Source organism: Canis lupus, chromosome 1 (genome assembly GCF_011100685.1).
Source record: "Canis lupus familiaris isolate Mischka breed German Shepherd chromosome 1, alternate assembly UU_Cfam_GSD_1.0, whole genome shotgun sequence".
NCBI lineage: Eukaryota > Metazoa > Chordata > Mammalia > Carnivora > Canidae > Canis > Canis lupus.
The window spans coordinates 66,603,823-66,623,553 of NC_049222.1; the positions used below are offsets into that span (position 1 = coordinate 66,603,823).

A 19,731-nucleotide genomic window follows, 5' to 3' on the forward strand; every position below is an offset into this window, starting at 1 on the left:
TACTCATTAAACAAAAAACACCAAAATGAAATCAACTTCTTAAGATACCAGCTACATTTTTTAAAAAGTAAACTGATAAATAAATATAATAAAATGTTGATGGCTATTAATGCTATTATGAGTACATGAGGGTTTCACTGTATTAGTCTACTTCTATTTAAATTTGGTAATTTTCACTAATAAAATATTTTTGAACTTTGAAAAAATACAGTGGCAAAAACATCAACATAATTATCTCTTTTAAAAAAGTCATTTATTAATCATTTTCAAGTATCTTGTTATAATCAGAAGGGACTGTATCCAATTACTAAAATCATCATCTATTCTAGTTTTCTCATCATCCTCAGAAAAGCAAATTTACCACATAAATAAACACCAGTGATACATCTGCAACAACAAAGAGTAAGTATATTAGATAGAGAAGAGCTTCACTTAGAGAAAGGCTGTTCACAACGGAATGTTAAGAGTTCTCAGACTGTCTCAGCTGTGAAGGGCAGATGCATTTATATGTGCAGGTGCAACTCATACAGATGTGTGAGCCTCAAAAGTCCTGAGGCCATTTTATATTTTTTTTATTTAAATTCAATTAGCCAACATACAGAACACCATTAGTTTCAGATGTAGAGTTCAATAATTCATCAGTTGCATATAACATTCAATGCTCATCACAGCCCATGCCCTCCTTAATGCCCATCATCTAACTACCCCATCTCCTGACCTACCTCCCCTCCAGCAACCCTCACTTTGTTTCCCATAGTTGAGAATCTCTCATGGTTTGTGTCTCCCTCTCTGATGACTTCCCTTTTAGTTTTCCCTCCCTTCCCCTATGATCTTCTCTGTGCTTCTCATGTTCCACATATGAGTGAAACCATTCTCAATGGGGAAAAACTGAGAGCTTTTCCCCTAGGATCAGGAACATGACAGGGATACCCACTCTCACCACTGAAGTTCAACACAGGACTAGAAGTCCTAGCTTCAGCAATCGGACAATAAAAAGATATAAAGGGATTCAAACTGACAAGAAATCAAACTCTCACTCTTCACAGATGACATGATACTTTATGTAGAAAACCCAGAAGACTCCACCCCAAGATTCCTAGAACTCATACAGGAATTCAGCAACACGGCAGGATACAAAATCAATGCACAGAAATCAGTTGCATATCTATACACTAACAATGAGACAGAAGAAAGAGAAATTAAGGAATCAATCCCATTTACAACTGTACCAAAAACTATAAGCTACCCAGGAATAAACCTAACCAGAGGTAAAGGATCTGTACTCTAAAAACTACAGAACACAGTCAGCAGTGGATCATCTGCCTTCAGCCCAGGGCGTGATCCCGGGGTCCAGGGATCAAGTCCCACATCGGGCTGCCTGCATGGAGCCTGCTTCTCCCTCTGCCTGTGTCTCTGCCTCTATCTCTCTCTGTGTCTCTCATGAATAAATAAAAATCTTAAAAAAAATGATGTTGGGAAAATTGGGACAGTGCTGAGGCCATTTTAAATCTTGGTTTTATAAATATTCATAGTTCTTTTTTCTCAGGCATATAGAAATTAGGATGATTCTACTTTCAGCTTTTACATGTATGCAAAATAAAAAATCCTGACCATGTGATTTAAAGAGACAGAGAAACACGTTTTAACTAGAAGAAAGGAAAATAATCTTTCACCTTTTCAGGGATCTTTTCCTACCCAACTTACATCAGACCCAAAATAATCTATTATTGCATTTTATGTATCCAGTGTCTTTTATGAACAAAGTGAAGTGCCTAGGATTTCAATCATTCCAGAGATGAAAAATTATAATCAAATAAATCGCAGGCCATATAGCTAATGATTAGATGACCCAGGGCAAGAATCCTTATATTTGAATCTACAGCTTAGTGCTCTAATCATTTGAACACACAGCAAACTTAAGCCTAGTGGTGCTACAAATAATAGATCATCTCAAAGATAATAACATTTATCAATATTGAGATCTTTGATATAAAAATAATAGCTACCTTTTTCAGGCACTATCCTAGCAGGCACACTATATACATTATCTTGAATCCTCATAATAGCTATGTGAAATACGGAATTCTCATTTCTAGATTAGGAAAATAAGACTGAAAAAGACTAAGTGATTTGTCCATTTACCCAGGTGTTGAAATCAGCATTCAATCTAAGTCTATCAAACGAGAGCTCTTGCCTAACAATGTGATGCAAATATAGATCATATACTACAGAGAGCTGTTTGAGTTGTGGAATACTATTAAAACATTATTACCTACATACAACTCACACTTATAATTAAATGGCAAGGACTACTTATATATTTCCCTTCCTTCTTTTTTTTTTTTTTTTTTTTTTTTTTTTTTGCCTAGGGGATACAGGTGGAAGCCTAGCCTAGGTAGGCTTCCTTGGCGGCCTAGGTTCCTTGGAGGATATAGCCCAGGTTCCCTGGAGGATAATGGAAGATGACTAATAGTGGAAGATGATTAGGATACCTCTTCTATCAGGGTAATTCAGACATGAATGTTTTAATTTTTATCATCTGTTGAAGCCTACCATGTGCCAAGGCTTTGCTGGGTACTTTATATATGTACCTCATATAAAATTCCTCGTCATGAGATGTTAAGAGTCTGCCACTTAAAAAAAAAAAAAAAAAAAAGTCTTCCACTTAAAAGACCTAAAACTCTTTAATTAAAAAAAAAAAAAAAAAAAGACTTAAAACTCTTGCTGGTTTTAATGGGCTTTCCTTCCTTCCCTTCTCCCCCATTCCCACTATGTCACACTACTTGCGACTGGAATTTAAGAAGAAAACCAAAACCTCTGATCTTTGGAAATCTCTTGTCTTAAAGAGCAACTATCATAATAACTATATGTAAAATATAAATATCTTAGCCATAGATATCTGATAAATATGTGGTATCTAGTGCATATTTCATATAATACTTGCCTCTGGAGTCGCTAGTGCTTTCACAGCATTCAGATCGGATCCTGAGGAGAAGGTATTTTTTGCCCCACGAACAATGAGACCTTTCCCCTCTGTCCAATTTTCCAATTCAATCACTTTTTCCAGAAGTTGTAGCATCATAACACCTGCCAGAGAGAAGAGGGGGAATCAAAGCAATTTGATACTAGAAAAAGAGAAATAATTTAGAAACCATCAACTGTCACATAGGACTCTTAGATCCTACGTTTTACAATATTAACTGAATATTTATCAAATGTCTTTTGTGTTGGTATCATGGGATATATACAAAAGAGGTGTATTTGACAGTCCCTGCTTTAGAAGTTTATAATACGTTAGTAATCTCTCTCCTTTTCTCTCTGTCTTAATTAATAAATCACACAAATACATGGTTAGATAGAAAATGAGAATATATGATACACTTCCTAGAAATAGGAAAATTAGAATGAATAAAACACATGGTGGTAAAAAAATATATATATTTCTTAAGGTAAAAGTCAAATATAGATCTGACTTCACAGTAGTACACACTGTTACAGTCAACAAGCTCAACAAGGATTATAAAATCAACAAGCTCCTAACAAAAATTATGCCAGTATTCCTAACTCAAATACAGTATTGCCCCAGAAGACAGAGATCTCATAATCTATCGGGTATATGGTACACAAAACAAAGGTAAGATTCCTATGCTATTCACATGAAAACTATTATAACAGGATGTTAGTTTAGGAAAGGGATAGTACTTATCATCTTGTTCCACAGTTGACAAACTATGATCTAACCCAAGGCATACTATAAAAGGTTGCCAATAAGATAACTACCAACCATCAATTCTATGATTTATAAATTAAATTTTTACCTTAGTATTATTCCAAAATTCTTTGGAGCCTCTTTATAATGGACAAATTTAAAATGGGAACAGCAGGGACTATAATTCTTATCTGCAGTGATCACACAGTTGCATAAAGTTCATAATGCTATTAATGATTAAGCTTACTCTTGCCTCTGCTTAAGAAAATGATTTACAAGCCAATATAAAGACCACTCTCTTTCACCATACACAAAGATAAACTCAAAATGGATGAAAGATCTAAATGTGAGACAAGATTCCATCAAAATCCTAGAGAAGAACACAGGCAACACCCTTTTTGAACTCGGCCATAGTAACTTCTTGCAAGATACATCCACGAAGGCAAAAGAAACAAAAGCAAAAATGAACTATTGGGACTTCATCAAGATAAGAAGCTTTTGCACAGCAAAGGATACAGTCAACAAAACTCAAAGACAACCTACAGAATGGGAGAAGATATTTGCAAATGACATATCAGATAAAGGGCTAGTTTCCAAGATCTATAAAGAACTTATTAAACTCAACACCAAAGAAACAAACAATCCAGTCATGAAATGGGCAAAAGACATGAAGAGAAATCTCACAGAGGAAGACATAGACATGGCCAACATGCATATGAGAAAATGCTCTGCATCACTTGCCATCAGGGAAATACAAATCAAAACTACAATGAGATACCACCTCACACCAGTGAGAATGGGGAAAATTAACAAGGCAGGAAACAACAAATGTTGGAGAGGATGCGGAGAAAAGGGAACCCTCTTACACTGTTGGTGGGACTGTGAACTGGTGCAGCCACTCTGGAAAACTGTGTGGAGGTTCCTCAAACAGTTAAAAATAGACCTGCCCTACGACCCAGCAATTGCACTGTTGGGGATTTACCCCAAAGATACAAATGCAATGAAACGCCGGGACACCTGCACCCCGATGTTTCTAGCAGCAATGGCCACGATAGCCAAACTGTGGAAGGAGCCTCGGTGTCCAACGAAAGATGAATGGATAAAGAAGATGTGGTTTATGTATACAATGGAATATTACTCAGCCATTAGAAATGACAAATACCCACCATTTGCTTCAACGTGGATGGAACTGGAGGGTATTATGCTGAGTGAAGTAAGTCAGTCGGAGAAGGACAAACATTATATGTTCTCATTCATTTGGGGAATATAAATAATAGTGAAAGGGAAAATAAGGGAAGGGACAAGAAATGTGTGGGAAATATCAGAAAGGGAGACAGAACGTAAGGACTGCTAACTCTGGGAAACGAACTAGGGGTGGTAGAAGGGGAGGAGGGCGGGGGGTGGGAGTGAATGGGTGACGGGCACTGGGTGTTATTCTGTATGTTAGTAAATTGAACACCAATAAAAAATAAAAAGAAAATAAAAAAAAAAAAAGAGGAGCTAAAAAAAAAAAAAAAAAAAAACTGGCAAAGATTCTGTATTACAAGGTTCCAAAACCTATAATATAGTCCCCATTAAATTAGGGACACTACTCTGGAATATAAACCCCATGATGTCAAGAACTATTAATTCTCTTTGCTGTTTTCTGAAGTAGCCAATAATGAAGTGGTTTCACAATGATGCTAATTGTTAAATATTATTGATTCATAAGTATCTAATGCAGCTATCCTTTCTAATTGCGAATTATGACCTAATTAAGATTGTAGCCCTATCCAAAGATGTCCTAGATGTTTCAGAAATATAGTTCTTGTTCTCAAAAGACTTATAGTCTAATAGCTTTTTACGAAAAAAAAAAAAAAACCCACTTATTAGAGTAAGAATAAATCTATATAAGTAAATATGGACTTTCAGTCATCCCTAAGATTTAAGCTTCTAAAAAAAAGTAATGCTGGTTTTGAGTATGATACATCTATACTAGAAGTTAATCTTGACTCATCTTTTTGACTTTGTAAATTAAGGGTTAAGAGTTGGAAGGAAGGGGATCCCTGGGTGGCTTAGCGGTTGAGAGCCTGCTTTCAGCCCAGGGCGTGATCCCCTGTGATCCCGGGGTCTGGGCACCCACAGGGAGCCTGCTTCTCTCTCTGTCTGTGTCTCTATCTCTCTCTCTCTGTGTCTCTCATGAATAAATAAATAAAATCTTAAAAAAAAAAAAAAAGAAAAAATAGATTTGAAAGGAACCTTAAAGGAGTGCCTAGGCTGGGTAATTTTCAAACCAGGGTATTGGGGTTGTGCGATGTGGCTCACTTATCTTCTCCTAGACCAAATCAAAGCACCTCTGCTCATATTCACTTTAAATATTAGCCATGAAATGAATATTGGTTTCCATTTGAATAATAATCTTTACTAATATAAATTCTTTGTAGCTATTCAATAGTAATTTAAAACAATTAATCTAGTCTACTTCTCTAGAACAGTCTTACTTTTCTAATGTTACTTATCCTAAACTAATATTAAAATTTGTTTTTGGGATGTCTGAGTGACTCAGTGGTTAAGGATCTGCCTTTGGCATGGGTCATGATCCTGTAGTCCCAGGATCAAGTCCCACATTGGGCTCCCCGCAGGGAGCCTGCTTCTCCCTCTCTGCTTCTCTTCTCTCTGTGTCACTCATGAATAAATAAAATCTTTAAAAAATGATTAAATAATTTGCTATTATTCTCTGAACCAATTAAAGGTATGGAGATGTACTGTCCAGTAAAGTAGCCACCATCCTCATCTAGCTTTTGAGCACCAGAAACGTGCCTAGTCCAAACTGAGCTGTGCAATTAAGTGTAAAATACCAGATTTCAAAGACTTGGTATGATAAAAGGAAAACACATTATAAATAAGTTTTCATATGAGTCACATGTTGAAATATTTTTGAATATACTGGATTAAATAAAGTATGTTAAAATTAATTCCACCTGTTTCCTTCTACTTTTTATTTTTTTATTTTACTTTTTAAAAACATGGCTACTAGAAATTTGTATTTACATATGTGGCTCACATTTGCGTTTGCATTATACTTCTATTGGATAACACTAATAGAGACATCTCTGAACTATGCTGAGAGGAAAGAAAAGTCATCTTGTGTTTTAAAGATCCACCACTAATAATTTACAAAGTTTACAGTCTACCAAATTATGTATATGGGTATGAAAATTTATTGAGACATTTTTTAGCACAGTATTTCAAGTATTATAAAACATAATTTATCCCCATGAAGTGCATAATGGACACTCCGAGCGTTCAAACATCGCCAAAGTCATCCTTACTGGGTAGTCAGCAAATGTTAATCATTTGCTCTTACATAGTATCATCAACCACCAGTGAGTTACATCACTGACAAACAGAAATTGCTAAAATCACCCTGAAATATGTAGGAGTGCTAGATACTCAGCAGTGTTACTCATTAGCTCTTGCATGACGTCATAGTAGTATAATTCAAATTTGCACTTTGGCACAAAATTACAAATGACCACTATCCTAGACTTTTGGGTCCCTCAAATGTGAAATTTTTACATGCTCCTTCTATTTGCTAGGCAGCAAATCCAAGTGTCAGGGAAGGAGCAACACATAGGCAGGACAGTGTTTTCACTGATTACTGGAATTACACGGTTAAATGACAGTCTTATTTCAATACATAGGGAAAAAAAATTAAGTAATTTTTTTTCATTTATAAGTTTTTCTCTTTAGTTTTCAAATATTTTTGAAAGCTCCTTCCCTTTGTCTCCCAGTGACATCAGCTCAACAAATGAAGTCATTACGGAGTTAGTAACTGTCAATGGAAAAAATAATCAAGGTTAATTTGAAAGTTTCCTTTCTATCAACAACCATATTTACGGATTTTAAAAAATTTAAATATTCAGAATTAGTTTTAAAAAAGTGTTCCTGGTAAAGTGATGGTTTTGAGTGTTCTCTGTATGTATGTTCTAAGAATACCACAACTTTCAAGAATTCCATCACCAGAGTAGAGATAAAAATGTGATAGCAGCTTAGAGTTAGTGTCATTATTTAGCAAAAGAAAGACCTCTATACCTGAGAAAGCATTCATTTTACTTGGGTTGTTCAGGGTAAGAATACCAATGCCACTGTCTTCCTTCTGAAGGTCAACGGATCCACCAGGAAACTGTTGAAGTTTTTTTTTTAAATCTTCCTCATGGAAGCCATGAGATGTATTATAAAGAGATAATCCTGTTTGATGTAGTAATTTTGTCCTTACAGACAAAGATGATGTCTTCAGAAGATTTCCTGCCATTTCTGGAAAATAGAGAGAAATATGCAGTAGTCCAGATGAATGCTTTTCTAATATTATATGTTAATAGACTTTTTTTGTTTAATTGGGACCACTTCCCACTTCTAAAGGCACTCTGAGGAGACAGTGGGTATGGAAATCCTTTCCTTTTCCCTTTCTCAAACCAAATAATTCACAAAGTATACCATTTCAGTACATCGCTGAGAGAAGATGATGTATTACAGTACATTTACTGGTATCCAATACACCCAGATGGTTGACAAAAATGTTGCTGTTTTGTGTTTAGCACCATCTCTGGCCTCCTGGTAAGTCTTTCTCATGATAGGAGTTCTTCCTCCACCTCTTTAACTTTTGCAAAATCTAAGAATAAATTCAGTCCAATGTCCCCTTGGAAACAGTCTCTATGCAGAAATGTTACAAAAGTAATCTTATTCTCTAATAGAAATTTCATTCTTAGCATTATTCTTCCTTATGCAGTGCTTTCATAGAAAAAGCTGAGGAATATGGGGAAAGAAATAGGAATGTGTGCATGGCATGCTTAAAAATGCAGAGAGTAATGCTGAACTTAAGGGTTTAGATGTAGATTCTCTGGTCATTGAGCACATCCAGGTGAACAAAGCCCCCAAGATGGGACGTAGGACTTACAGGGCTCATGGCCAGATTAACCCATACATGAGCTCTCCCTGCCACATCGAGATGATTCTTACTGAAAAAGAGCAGATTGTTCCTAAACCGGGAGAGGAGGTTGCACAGAAGAAAAAGATATCCCAGAAAAAACTGAAGAAACAAAAACTTATGGCCTGGGAGTAAATACTGTACAGAATGAATATAAATAATTTTTTTTAATTAAAAAAAAAAAAGGAATGTGTGTATGGTTTCCTGTGCTCCCCAGAATTTTGTTACTCTTCTCACTTTATATATACATCCTGGATAATGTCATTTCTGCCATAATGGTTTTTGCCGTATGTAAGCATTTTTTGTTGACATAAAACATTCAGAAGAGTATACAAATCACAAATTATAGCTCAATGAATTTCACAAGGTAAATACATTCAAGTCAATGACACCCAGATTAAGAAACAGAATGTGATAAAAACCAAAAACCAAAAAAAAAAAAAAAAAACCATGAAGCTCAGAAGGTCTATTGTGTCCTTTCAATCACAACTCCAAATAAGAATGGTAATTACCCTGACTGGGACGCCTGGGTAGCTCAGCAATTGAGTGGCTGCCTTTGGCTGCTGGTGCGATCCTAGAGTCCCGGGATCGAGTCCCACATCAGGCTCCCCAAGGAGCCTGCTTCTCCCTCTGCCTATGTCTCTGCCTCTGTGTGTGTCTCTGATAAATAAATAAATCTTCAAAAAAAAAAATAATTACTCTGACTTCTAATACCCTAGATTAGTTTTTTGTTTTGTTTTGTTTTTTAATTTTATACGAATAGTATAGATTCTTCTGTCCCTGGTTTCAACCTTTTGTGACATCACATTAGTGTCTAAATGGCCCATTCCTCCCACTGCTGTATTTTATTTTATGAATACACTAAATATTTTATTTATTTATTCATGAGAGACACAGAGAGAAAGAGAGAGAGAGAGAGAGGCAGAGACACAGGCAGAGGGAGAAGCAGGCTCCCTGTGGGGAGCCTGATGTGGGACTTGATCCCAGGACTCCAAGATCATGGCCTGAGCCAAAGGCAGATGCTCAACTGCTGAGCCACCCAGGTGTAGCAAGGTTTTTGTTTTGTTTTTCAATAGCTTCTACTAATAAAAAGATCAAGTCCAATGCTCATTTTCATTGGGCCCTTATTGATATCTTGAGTCTCTCATAACATCTCTACCCACAGTATACATCGACACCAAACAACTAGAATTCCACAAATTTACCTTGCCATTTTACATTACGACATCCCCAAAATAATGTCTTTCCTTCTTCACTGACCTAGTAAGTACCTAATCATCTTTAAAAACTAAATTCCTGGGATCCCTGGGTGGCGCAGCGGTTTGGCGCCTGCCTTTGGCCCAGGGCGCGATCCTGGAGACCCGGGATCGAATCCCACGTCGGGCTCCCGGTGCATGGAGCCTGCTTCTCCCTCTGCCTGTGTCTCTGCCTCATTCTCTCTCTCTCTCTCTGTGACTATCACAAATAAATAAAAATTTAAAAAAAATTAAGAAAAACAAACTAAATTCCCAAATTTCCTCCTTAAGTGATTTCCTAAGCAGAGATAATTATAATTATTCCTTTTACTTATCCCATCCCAAGATAGCATATGATTACATTTCAACATACTTTACACATCATTTTAATGTTATTTTTCATTTGCCTTTCTCACCAGACGGAAGCTTTCTGAGAGTAGTTCTCTAAGGCACATACCCTGTGTCACTAGTGCCTAGTATTAGTGCTCAACACAGGTACTTGAATGCTTAATGAAAATAAATCATCAGGTTGGCAAACGGAATGCCGCAAGCTTGTTTTATACCTTTAGAAATATCTCTACTACGTGAGTTATAAAATGGTCTCAAAAGCAGATGGAGAACAAGTCATCTAAAAAAGATTACAATATGATCTCTCTTCCACTTTAAATTGTTTCACCTTCAAAGGACACTTCAAAGACACTGTTAAAGTGTCTCAGCAGAACACTTGCAACTGTGTAAGTATCTAAAAATATTACACAGTGGAAAGCAATCCCCTACACAGATATACTTTAGAAACTTGGTGTTGAACAGTGTTTCAAAATTTCTTCAATAAGATAACTTTGAATACCAGTATCAAGGAGACCAAAATGTTCCTTAAATCTCCTCTAAAAGACTAAAATGTAATTCATATTAGATACAATATGACCTAATGTGCTGTGATACATGGTAGAGAGTTTAACAAAAAGAATGATAGTGAGTGAGGTGCTAGTTGTCTTTGAAAACACCACCCAAGAATAAGACCTTGATGCCATTTTTCCAATAAAAAAGGTGTCCTAACTTGCTATCCTAAGTGCTGCGGCTCTCAACCGCCGCAACTTTACTGTTACTGTAAAGTTCCTTATGGTCTTACTCTCTACTCCACAATTTATCCTCTTTCTTCCCTACTGGAAGGGCACTAACTAGTAAATATCAAGGCTAACAAACTGACATTTCTTCCATGTTTTAGGAGCTTAGTTTATCAAAACACAGTCTCTTGGGACGCCTGGGTGGCTCAGGGGTTGAGCGTCTGCCTTCAGCTCAGATCGTGACCCAGGGGCCCTGGGATCAAGTCCTGCATCAGGCTCCCCACAGAGCACCTGCTTCTCCCTCTGCCTGTGTCTCTTCCTCTCCCTCTCTGTGTCTCTCATGAATAAATAAAATCTTTGGGAAAAAAAGTCTGTTGTGGCTTTTTTTTGAAAAAAAAAACTTTCATTTCTGAAATGAAATGGTACAATCTACCAGACTTGCCTCTATCAATAAGACAGACGCCCAGGCGCTCAGGAGCATCGATGAGCACCAACAACCGAGGCCACCTTTAAACATTCCTGGTGGTTAAGCGGTGTCGTCTCTGCCTTTACCATTAATCTCTCCCAATTTTCCATATGGTCAATTTCAAAATTAGTTTCATAAACACTCTATTTCTTTACGTAGAAGATTATTAAACAAAGAAATAGTGTAGTGGCTACATAGGCGTCTGAAGTCCGGCAGGTCTGACAACTACTAAAGAGTCCTTATTAGAGGTAGGGCTATTTCTTAAAAACCAGTGTACAATCAGAAACTAGACAATAGAGAATTAGAAATGAAGCTCCTGCCTCCAGTAAGTTAAAAAACTCTTACAGGCAGGACTGCGTCTTATTCACAGCCTTTAGCATACAGTTTCACATTTAATATTTGTGCAACTAAATGACCTCCAGTGTGGTTATTACTGTCTAGGGATTACAGTACCTACCCATTAATTTTTAAACTAAATATAAAATCTCTATTTGCAAAATAGAAAAAGTTTATCTCACTGTTGGGTTTCTAGGAAATGCAAGCCCAGGATATGTAGCTACAGCCGTGCAGGTGTATGATTTCCTTTTCACATTTACAAAGTGGCTTTGCATACAACATGATCTCTATTGTTTCACTAATAAAAATATTAATACTTTTTAAGAAATGAAGTGACAAATAATAAGACATCACTCTATCTACAATACGTATAGCTGGCAATATATATTTTACAAGGATCTGATCAGTAATGTTCTTTGTCCTTTAACTAGTTAACAAGACTTTTCTCACAAGAGCAATCGTAGGTCAGGTCTAGCCTATCACGTTCGCTAACTTTCTCAGGATGAGAGGTAATTTACCCTGTGATACTGAGGTTAATACGAGTGACTGTCAGTGGCAAACTTAGAGAACCCGAGATCTGACCTATTTTTGCCTCACCTTCACCTTCCAAAGGAGGACGCTGGTTTTGAGCCAAAGTCCAGTAATGCAGTGCAGAGCTTTGTGTACTAGACAGAAAAGTGAAACAACTTGCCCTGGAACTGCTGTTATTTTGGTTTTTCTTAGTTCTGTTCTCCCTCTTTCACTCTAAGAGGCTTATGTAGTAAAAAGAACCTGGGGCTGCCTTTACCTCGTACCATCTGAAGATCAACTAGAGCAGGGCTCAGGGTTCCTTAGGCCTGTTTCTAGTCTAGGGAAAATAAGCTCTCAAGACCACTCATCAGGTCAGTTCATGAAACTGAAAGGTGCATACACAAAGTCAGAGCCAATGGCAATATGCCCAAACTTGCTTTGCCTGGATTTGCTCTGTGCATGTCGTGCCCCTGGAGATGTCAGACATAGAATGGAAAAGCAATGGAAACTCAGCTGAAGCTGAGGTCCTGATCTTTTCCATATTTACCACGACTTCAACATTCAAACAAGTACCAAAAAAAAAGTGATAAGAACTTCAATGGCTATTTTGTAAAACTAAATTTGCCTGTTCTCCACAATATTCTGTTTAGGGAAAAGAACAAAGAGTTAAACTAGAAAATAAGGAATAAGGCTTACAAAATGATTGGCCTTTTTAAATTATTTTTGTGGGATAACAAAATGAATGAACAATATGCCCTCTCTTCTGTAAGGAGCCTGTCCCGTACTCATACGTCACCTCTCCAATATCCAACAGCAAAAGGGCAAATTGTGTGGACGCCAGCAGATCTATGATCACCTGACCTTTAAGTCCTTACAAAATTAAATATACACATAACTAATACTTTTGCCTCATTCGACATCTTTGATATGATTTTTCCAAGGAAATCTTATAATAAACACTGCAAGCATCCTTCTATGAGTTCCATTTCTTCTCTCCTTTCCCATTCCTATTCCCCTTGCACTACGAAGTCTCCCTTCTGCTCTCCTCTCCTTCTGTTCCTTTGTACCATGGAGGAGCAGCACAAAAACTCAAGGCCATTGCTTAGGCTGACTAGGTTTGCCGACCTCAGGTCTACAGACCCAATTCTGGAAAGTTGGTAAAAGCCTAGTAAGTACACTCTCACGCCAATTCTAAACCCAAAGAGCAAATTAGACAAGAGTCCAGTGTTAAGGAGATGGCCAAGCATCGGCCACTCTTAAACCATGATGGTATCTGATGGTACCAAAGGGCTGAGGTTCAGATTCCAGGTAAGCACGGGGTTAAACAATCAGCATGTTGCGTTTCTTCCAGAACCACATGGCAACGAGGAAGTTCTGATGAAATCCCGAGTTTGCAAACTTTCCTCGAGATAAAACATACGTCTAAAATCCGCCGTGCATGATGCTTTGCTGCCCTGTCACAGACGGTCCCCGTCAGCTCAAAGAGCTGTCCTCCAAGCCACTGGAGGAGGGTGAGAGAGGAGGGCCTTGTGGACACCTGAGACCACCTGTGCTACTCTCTCCCGTTTTGATTCAAGCTCTGCAAAGGTTTTCAAACACTCTTCCCCTCCTTGCATGAGGAATAAGCTAGCTTTTCTCTTAAAAGCCACATACAGAGGGGATCCCTGGGTTTAGCACCTGCCTTCGGCTCAGAGCGAGATCCTGGAGTCCCAGGATCGAGTCCCACGTGGGGCTCCTTGCATGGAGCCTGCTTCTTCCTCTGTCTTCCTGTGTCTCTGCCTCTCTCTCTCTCTCTGTCTCTCTCCTGAATAAATAAATAAAATCTTTAAAAAAAAAAAAAAAAAAAAGCGGCATGCAGGGCTGCCTGGGTGGCCTAGCAGGTTGAGCACCTACCCCGGGCCCAGGCTGTGACCCTGGGGGAGGGGGTGGGGGGTGGTCCTGGGACTGAGCCCAGCCTCAGACCCCTGCTCACTGCGGGGTCAGCTTCTCCCTCTCCCTCCGCCTCTCCGTCCTGCTCCTGCTCTCTCTTGCTCTCTTATCAATCAATCAATCAATCAATAAATAAATAAATAAATAAAATAAAACCTTTAAACGAACAAATCTTTCCCCCCCTCCCTGGAAAGCCACACATAAGCGATTGTACCATCTGCCTGAATCACGGAATCCACAAGTGAACACGAATGCATATACTCCCACAGCCGGAGGAGCAGGTCCTAAACAACAACAGAAAGCCGCCACGATTCCAGACCGCCTCCACGCGACCTGTCTTTCAAGTTCCCATTTCCCTTTCCACCTACTCCTACCGTCTGCTTGCACACTATTTTCATTAAGGCTCACATAATCGGTTTAAATTTTTTTTTCTTTTTTTAAGATTTTATTGGATTTATTCACGGGAGCCACAGAGGGGGAGAGAGAGACAGAGAGGCCCAGGCAGGGCGCCCGCCGGGGCTCGACCCCGGGACCGCGGGGTCACGGCCCGGGCCGCCCCTCCTCTCCCCTCCCCCCCACGGGGGGACCCGTCGCCCCTCCGGCCGCGGCCGCAGCCTCCTCCCACCGCATCTCGCGAGGCGAGGCGAGGCCCCCACCGCGGGGGGGGGCGGGGGGGGCGGGGGGGGGGACCGCGGGGCGCGGCCGCAGCATCACTCACCGGGCCGCGGCTCCATCCGCCCGCCTCTCCCGCAGGTCAGGCAGTGGCAGGTCCAGGCCGGAGCAGCTCTTTTAAGCGGTCCTCCCGCCCCCCGCGGGTTTCACAACCGCGCTCCCCGGGCCGCCCCTCTGACCGAGGCCCCGGGCTGCCCCCGCGCGACCTGCCGGGTCCGCGCCTCCGGCATCTGCAGCGCCCGCGGCTGCTCGGGGCCGAGGTAGGAACCGCGACGGGGCGGGACCGGGGGGGGGGGTCATTACGCAATCAGCAACTTTTTTTTTTTCTTTTTTTCCCTCCCTCCGCGAGGCCCCGCTGAGCTCTCTCACCACGCAAAGAATTTAAGTGACACTCTGGGATCTCACGTCCTCCCCGCGCCGCCCGGCAGAGGGCACTGGGCCTCCGCGGCCACCGCCGCACACAGCGCCCCCGCCCCCCCCCACTACCGCTCTGCGCGCCCTCCTTCCGCTCCCCTCCGCCCGGCTGCGCGCGGCCGCCACCGCCCGTCCGTTCCGCCCGCGTGTCCGGCTCCCGGCCGCGGGCACCTCCGACGCCGGAAGTCCCGCCCAGGCGCGCTTCCCCGTTCGGGGGGCCGGCCTGGGGGTGGTCTGCGGAGGGCACCGGATGGAAGGACCGACCGCGCTGACTTCCGGGGCGCGGGGCTGGGGGCGCGGCGGAGCGTCGGCCTTCGGCTCCGGGCGGGACCCCGGCCACGCGGAATCGAGTCCCGCGTCGGGCTCCCCGCGGGGCGTCCGTCTCTGGGTGTCTCGAGAATAAATAAGATCTTAATTTAAATAAATAAATACGGGGACTCCTGGGTGGCTCCGAGGTTTAGCGCCGCCTTCAGCCCAGGGCGTGACCCCGGGGTCCCAGGTTCTAGTACCGCGTCGGGCTCCCTGCATGGAGCCTGCTTCTCCCTCTGCTGTGTGTCTGCCTCGCTCTCTCTCTTATGAATAAATAAATAAAAATTTTGAAAAATAATAATCAGGGACGCCTGGGAGGCTCAGCGGTTGGGCACCTGCCTTGGGCTCAGGTCGTGACCCCGGGGCCCCGGAATCGAGTCTACGTTGCGCTCCCTGCGTGGAGCCTGCTTCTCCCATTGCCTGTGTCTCTCTCTCATGAATAAATAAATAAAATCTTTAAAAAATAATAATAAAGGACGCCCGGGTGGCTCAGCGGTTGAGCATCTGCCCTCGGCCCAGGGCGTGACCCCAGGTCCTGGGATCGAGTCCCACGTCCAGCTCCTTGCACGGAGCCTGCTTCTCTCTCTCTCTCTCTCTCTCTCTCTCTCTCTCTGTCTCTCATGAGTAAATAAATACAATCTTAAAAAAACAATCAGGGCGGCCACGGGTGGCTCTGCGGTTGAGCACTTGCCTTGGGCCCAGGTCATGACCCCGGGGTCCCGGGATCGAGTCCCGCATCGGGCTCCCTGCATGGAGCCTGCATCTCCCTCTGCCTGTGTCTCTGCCTCTCTCTCTCTCTTATGAATAAATAAATAAGATTTTTTAAAAACAATGATAAGGCGCACCTGGGTGCTCTGCGGTTGAGCACCTGCCTTGGGCCCAGGTCGTGACCCCGGGGTCCCGGGATCGAGTCCCACGTCGGGCTCCCTGCACGGAGCCTGCTTCTCCCTCTGCCTGTGTCTCTCTCATGAATAAATCAATAAAATCTAAAATATATATATATAAGCAGTTAGTTCTTGAACATGTTTTTCTGCGTTATTGAGCGGGAAAAGTATTGGTGGCAGGACCCGCGGGACGGGCTGCGGGCCTTGCCGGGACGGGATCGGGTGGGGACGGCGGGTCACGCGGGAGGACCGCGGCCGCAGAGGCCGAGCCCGCGGGGGGCGGGAGGCGCGCGGAGGCGGGGTGCGCAGGCGCCGCAGGGGTGCAGGCGCGGGGCCGGCAGGGCGGGAGCTACCTGAGCCCGGGCTGCAGGGGCGGCAGGCTGGGCGGGGCGGGGGCCTGGTGCTGTCGGGGTGCAACCCAATGTGCCTTTGCGGACTGAGGCGTGCAGACCAACTATTCAGGCCTTATCTTTTTTTTTTTTTTTTTTTAGGCCTTATCTTTTTAACAAGCATTTAGTCACTTGCGAGTTCTCAGAATTTTTTTTAAAGATTTTATGTATTTATTTATAAGAGACCCAGAGAGAGAGAGGGAGGGAGGGAGGGGCAGAGACCCAGGCGGAGGGAGAAGCCGGCTCCATGCGGGGAGCCCGATGGGGGACTCGATTCCGGGACTCCAGGGTCATGACCCGAGCCCAAGGCAGATGCTCAACGGCTGAGCCACCTGGGCTGCCCCTTATCATTATTTTTCAAAAAGTTTATTTATTTATTCATAAGAGAGAGAGAGAGAGAGAGAGAGGCAGAGACACAGGCAGAGGGAGAAGCAGGCTCCCCGCAGGGAATTCGGTATGAGACTCAGTCCGGATTCTGGGATCACGCCCTGAACTGAAGGTAGACACTCAACTGCTGAGAATTAATTTCAGAATATTTAAAATACATGAAATTTTTGAACTCCATCAAAGTGGCATTACCGATATATGATTTGGTTACCTTTTTGAAATCAATTTTGATCTCCAACAATGTACATTACAAATGATCGGAAAACAAAGAACATTTTGACTGAGTTGTATTTACCCTTTAGCAGATAGTGTTTGTGTGGTAGGCACTCAAATCTGTTCATGTTCTAATCTCTAGAAACTGTGAATAAATTACCTTAACAGGCAAAACAGACTTTGCATATGTAGCTAAGTTTAGAATCTTGAGATAGATTACCCTGGATGATCTGCATAGTTCTTGGCCCAGGACGGTCTAATAAGACACGGCCAAAGTGAAGCTCATGGCCTCTAGACACAACAAGACTACCCAACTAGACGATTCCTGGAGACAAAAGTAGCAAGTCACTTTGTTCTTGGAACTTAGTAGTCAGGACCCAGAAAGTGTACCAACCAACTAAATCATTATGCATGAACTTATGCAGGCTCTTGGTTGAAGGCTCTTAGTTGTTTCTCAGCTGTTGTGGAAGAGGCACTTTTCCACAAAGTATGGTTTCACTGCTAGATTCACTTAGATCTGGAGTAGGATATTGGAGAGTCGTATGCTTTTAAGATACTTCAGCTAAAGTGCAGATATTTCTTTTTGAGTAGATGTTCAACCAAAGAAGCTTAATACAATTTTACTAAGTATTTTGGACACCTCTCCTAATAAGATGTCAATATATGGCATCCCTAAAACTCTCCTCTAAGGCTAACAGGAATGATGCTACTATACTCTGCTCATTTCTTGGTGGTTATGTGGTCTTCTCAGTTGCCCATTTTTATCCACTTTGGGGTGGACAAATGAGCCAGGCTTTGTGGAGTCTTTTGTGTAAAAAAACTTACAGACAAGGAAAGCCAATAAGCTACTGACCAATGGTTTAATACCAGAAAAAGACAGACTTGGAGCTAGAAGAAGGGTGTTGCAGACTGGGGATCACACAGTAAGAGCAAAATAGGTGAATGCAAGAAACTTGCATCCTATTTTCTGTTAGGAATCAGCCCATAAGAGAACTTATAGGGAAAATTTTCCCTTGCTTTCTAATGGATAGCGTGTGTACCAAAGAAGCAGGGGACAGAGAAAGAATGCTGCTAACTTTAACTGATTTTGTAGTGGGAGTGGAGGGCTGAGCAACAAATCTGATTAGGGATTCCAGTGGTTGTTTCCTACAATGCCGAGAAGAACTGATTTTGTCAGTGGTTGCTCATCATCCAGCTCCAGACTTAACCATCTGGCAAAACTGTTAGATCTAATGAATGACTTCAGCAAAGCTGCAGTACATGAAATTAGCATACAAAAATCAGTACCATTTCTATATACCAAAAACAAATTTTCTGAAAAAGAAATAATTCTATATCCTGTAGCATCGAAAATAATAAAATATTTAGGAATAAATTTAATGATGTGAAAGATCTCTACTCTAAAAACTGCAAGACATTGATGAAAGAGATTAAAGAAGTCACAGATAAATGAACAGTATCCTCTGTTCATGGACTGATGGAATTAATAATTCTTAAAGTATCAACACTCCCAAAGCCATCTATAGATTTAATGCAGTCCCTATCAAGACTCTAATGGCATTTTTTTAGAGAAGTAAAAAAAAAAGAAAGAAAGAAAGAAAGAAAGAAAGAAAACTCCTAAAATTTACATAGAACCACAAAAGACCCCAAATAGCCAAAGAAATCTTGGCAAAGAACAAAGCAGGAGTCATCACACTTCCTGATTTAACCCTGTACTGTAATGTTACAGCCAGCAAAATAGTATGACACTGGCATAAAAAGACAAGGATCTTCATAGTAATTTTTTTAATATGAGACCTAAAGCAGAGCAACAAAATAAAAAATAAACAAGTGGAACTACATCAAACTGAAAAACCTCTGCACACAAAAGAAGCCATCAAAAAAATGAAAAGACAACCTGAAAAGGAGAAAAAAAAATATACACACCCTATGTATCTGGGAAAGGGTCAATACCCCAAATATATAAAGAACTTATGCCACTCAGTAGCAAAAACAGAAACAAAAACAAAAAGAAATCCAGATAAGACCAAAAATGAGCAGAATGCCTGAAGAGATATTTCTCCAAAGAAGATATTCAAAAGACCAATAGGCACATGAAAAGATATGCAACATCACTAGGCACTAGGAGAGTGCAAATTAGGGACGCCTGGGTGGCTCAGTGGTTGAGTGTCTGCCTTTGGCTCAGGGTGTGATCCTTGTCCAGGCATTGAGTCCCACATCAGGCTCCCTGCATGGAGCTTGCTTCTCC

At 41.4% G+C, this 19,731-nt stretch overlaps 1 protein-coding gene across 3 annotated transcripts in view; it reads right to left on the reverse strand.

Annotated features, from left to right (window-relative positions):
- ECHDC1 (ethylmalonyl-CoA decarboxylase 1) overlaps window positions 1–15,409 on the reverse strand; it is a 46,889-nt gene extending 31,480 nt beyond the window's left edge. The window contains exons 1-3 of one of the 3 annotated variants that reach the window (XM_038526747.1): window positions 15,257–15,409; window positions 7,784–8,005; window positions 2,945–3,087 (exon numbers count right to left, since the gene is read on the reverse strand). In XM_038526747.1, coding sequence (XP_038382675.1) covers window positions 2,945–3,087; window positions 7,784–8,003 — 363 coding nt within the window. In that variant the 5' untranslated portion in view covers window positions 8,004–8,005; window positions 15,257–15,409. Of the gene's footprint in view, window positions 1–2,944; window positions 3,088–7,783; window positions 8,006–13,967; window positions 13,991–14,933; window positions 15,170–15,256 lie in introns of those variants that run through there. The other 2 variants (XM_038526746.1, XM_038526748.1) reach the window with 2 other exon arrangements.
- Between the last annotated feature and the right edge of the window lie 4,322 nt (window positions 15,410–19,731).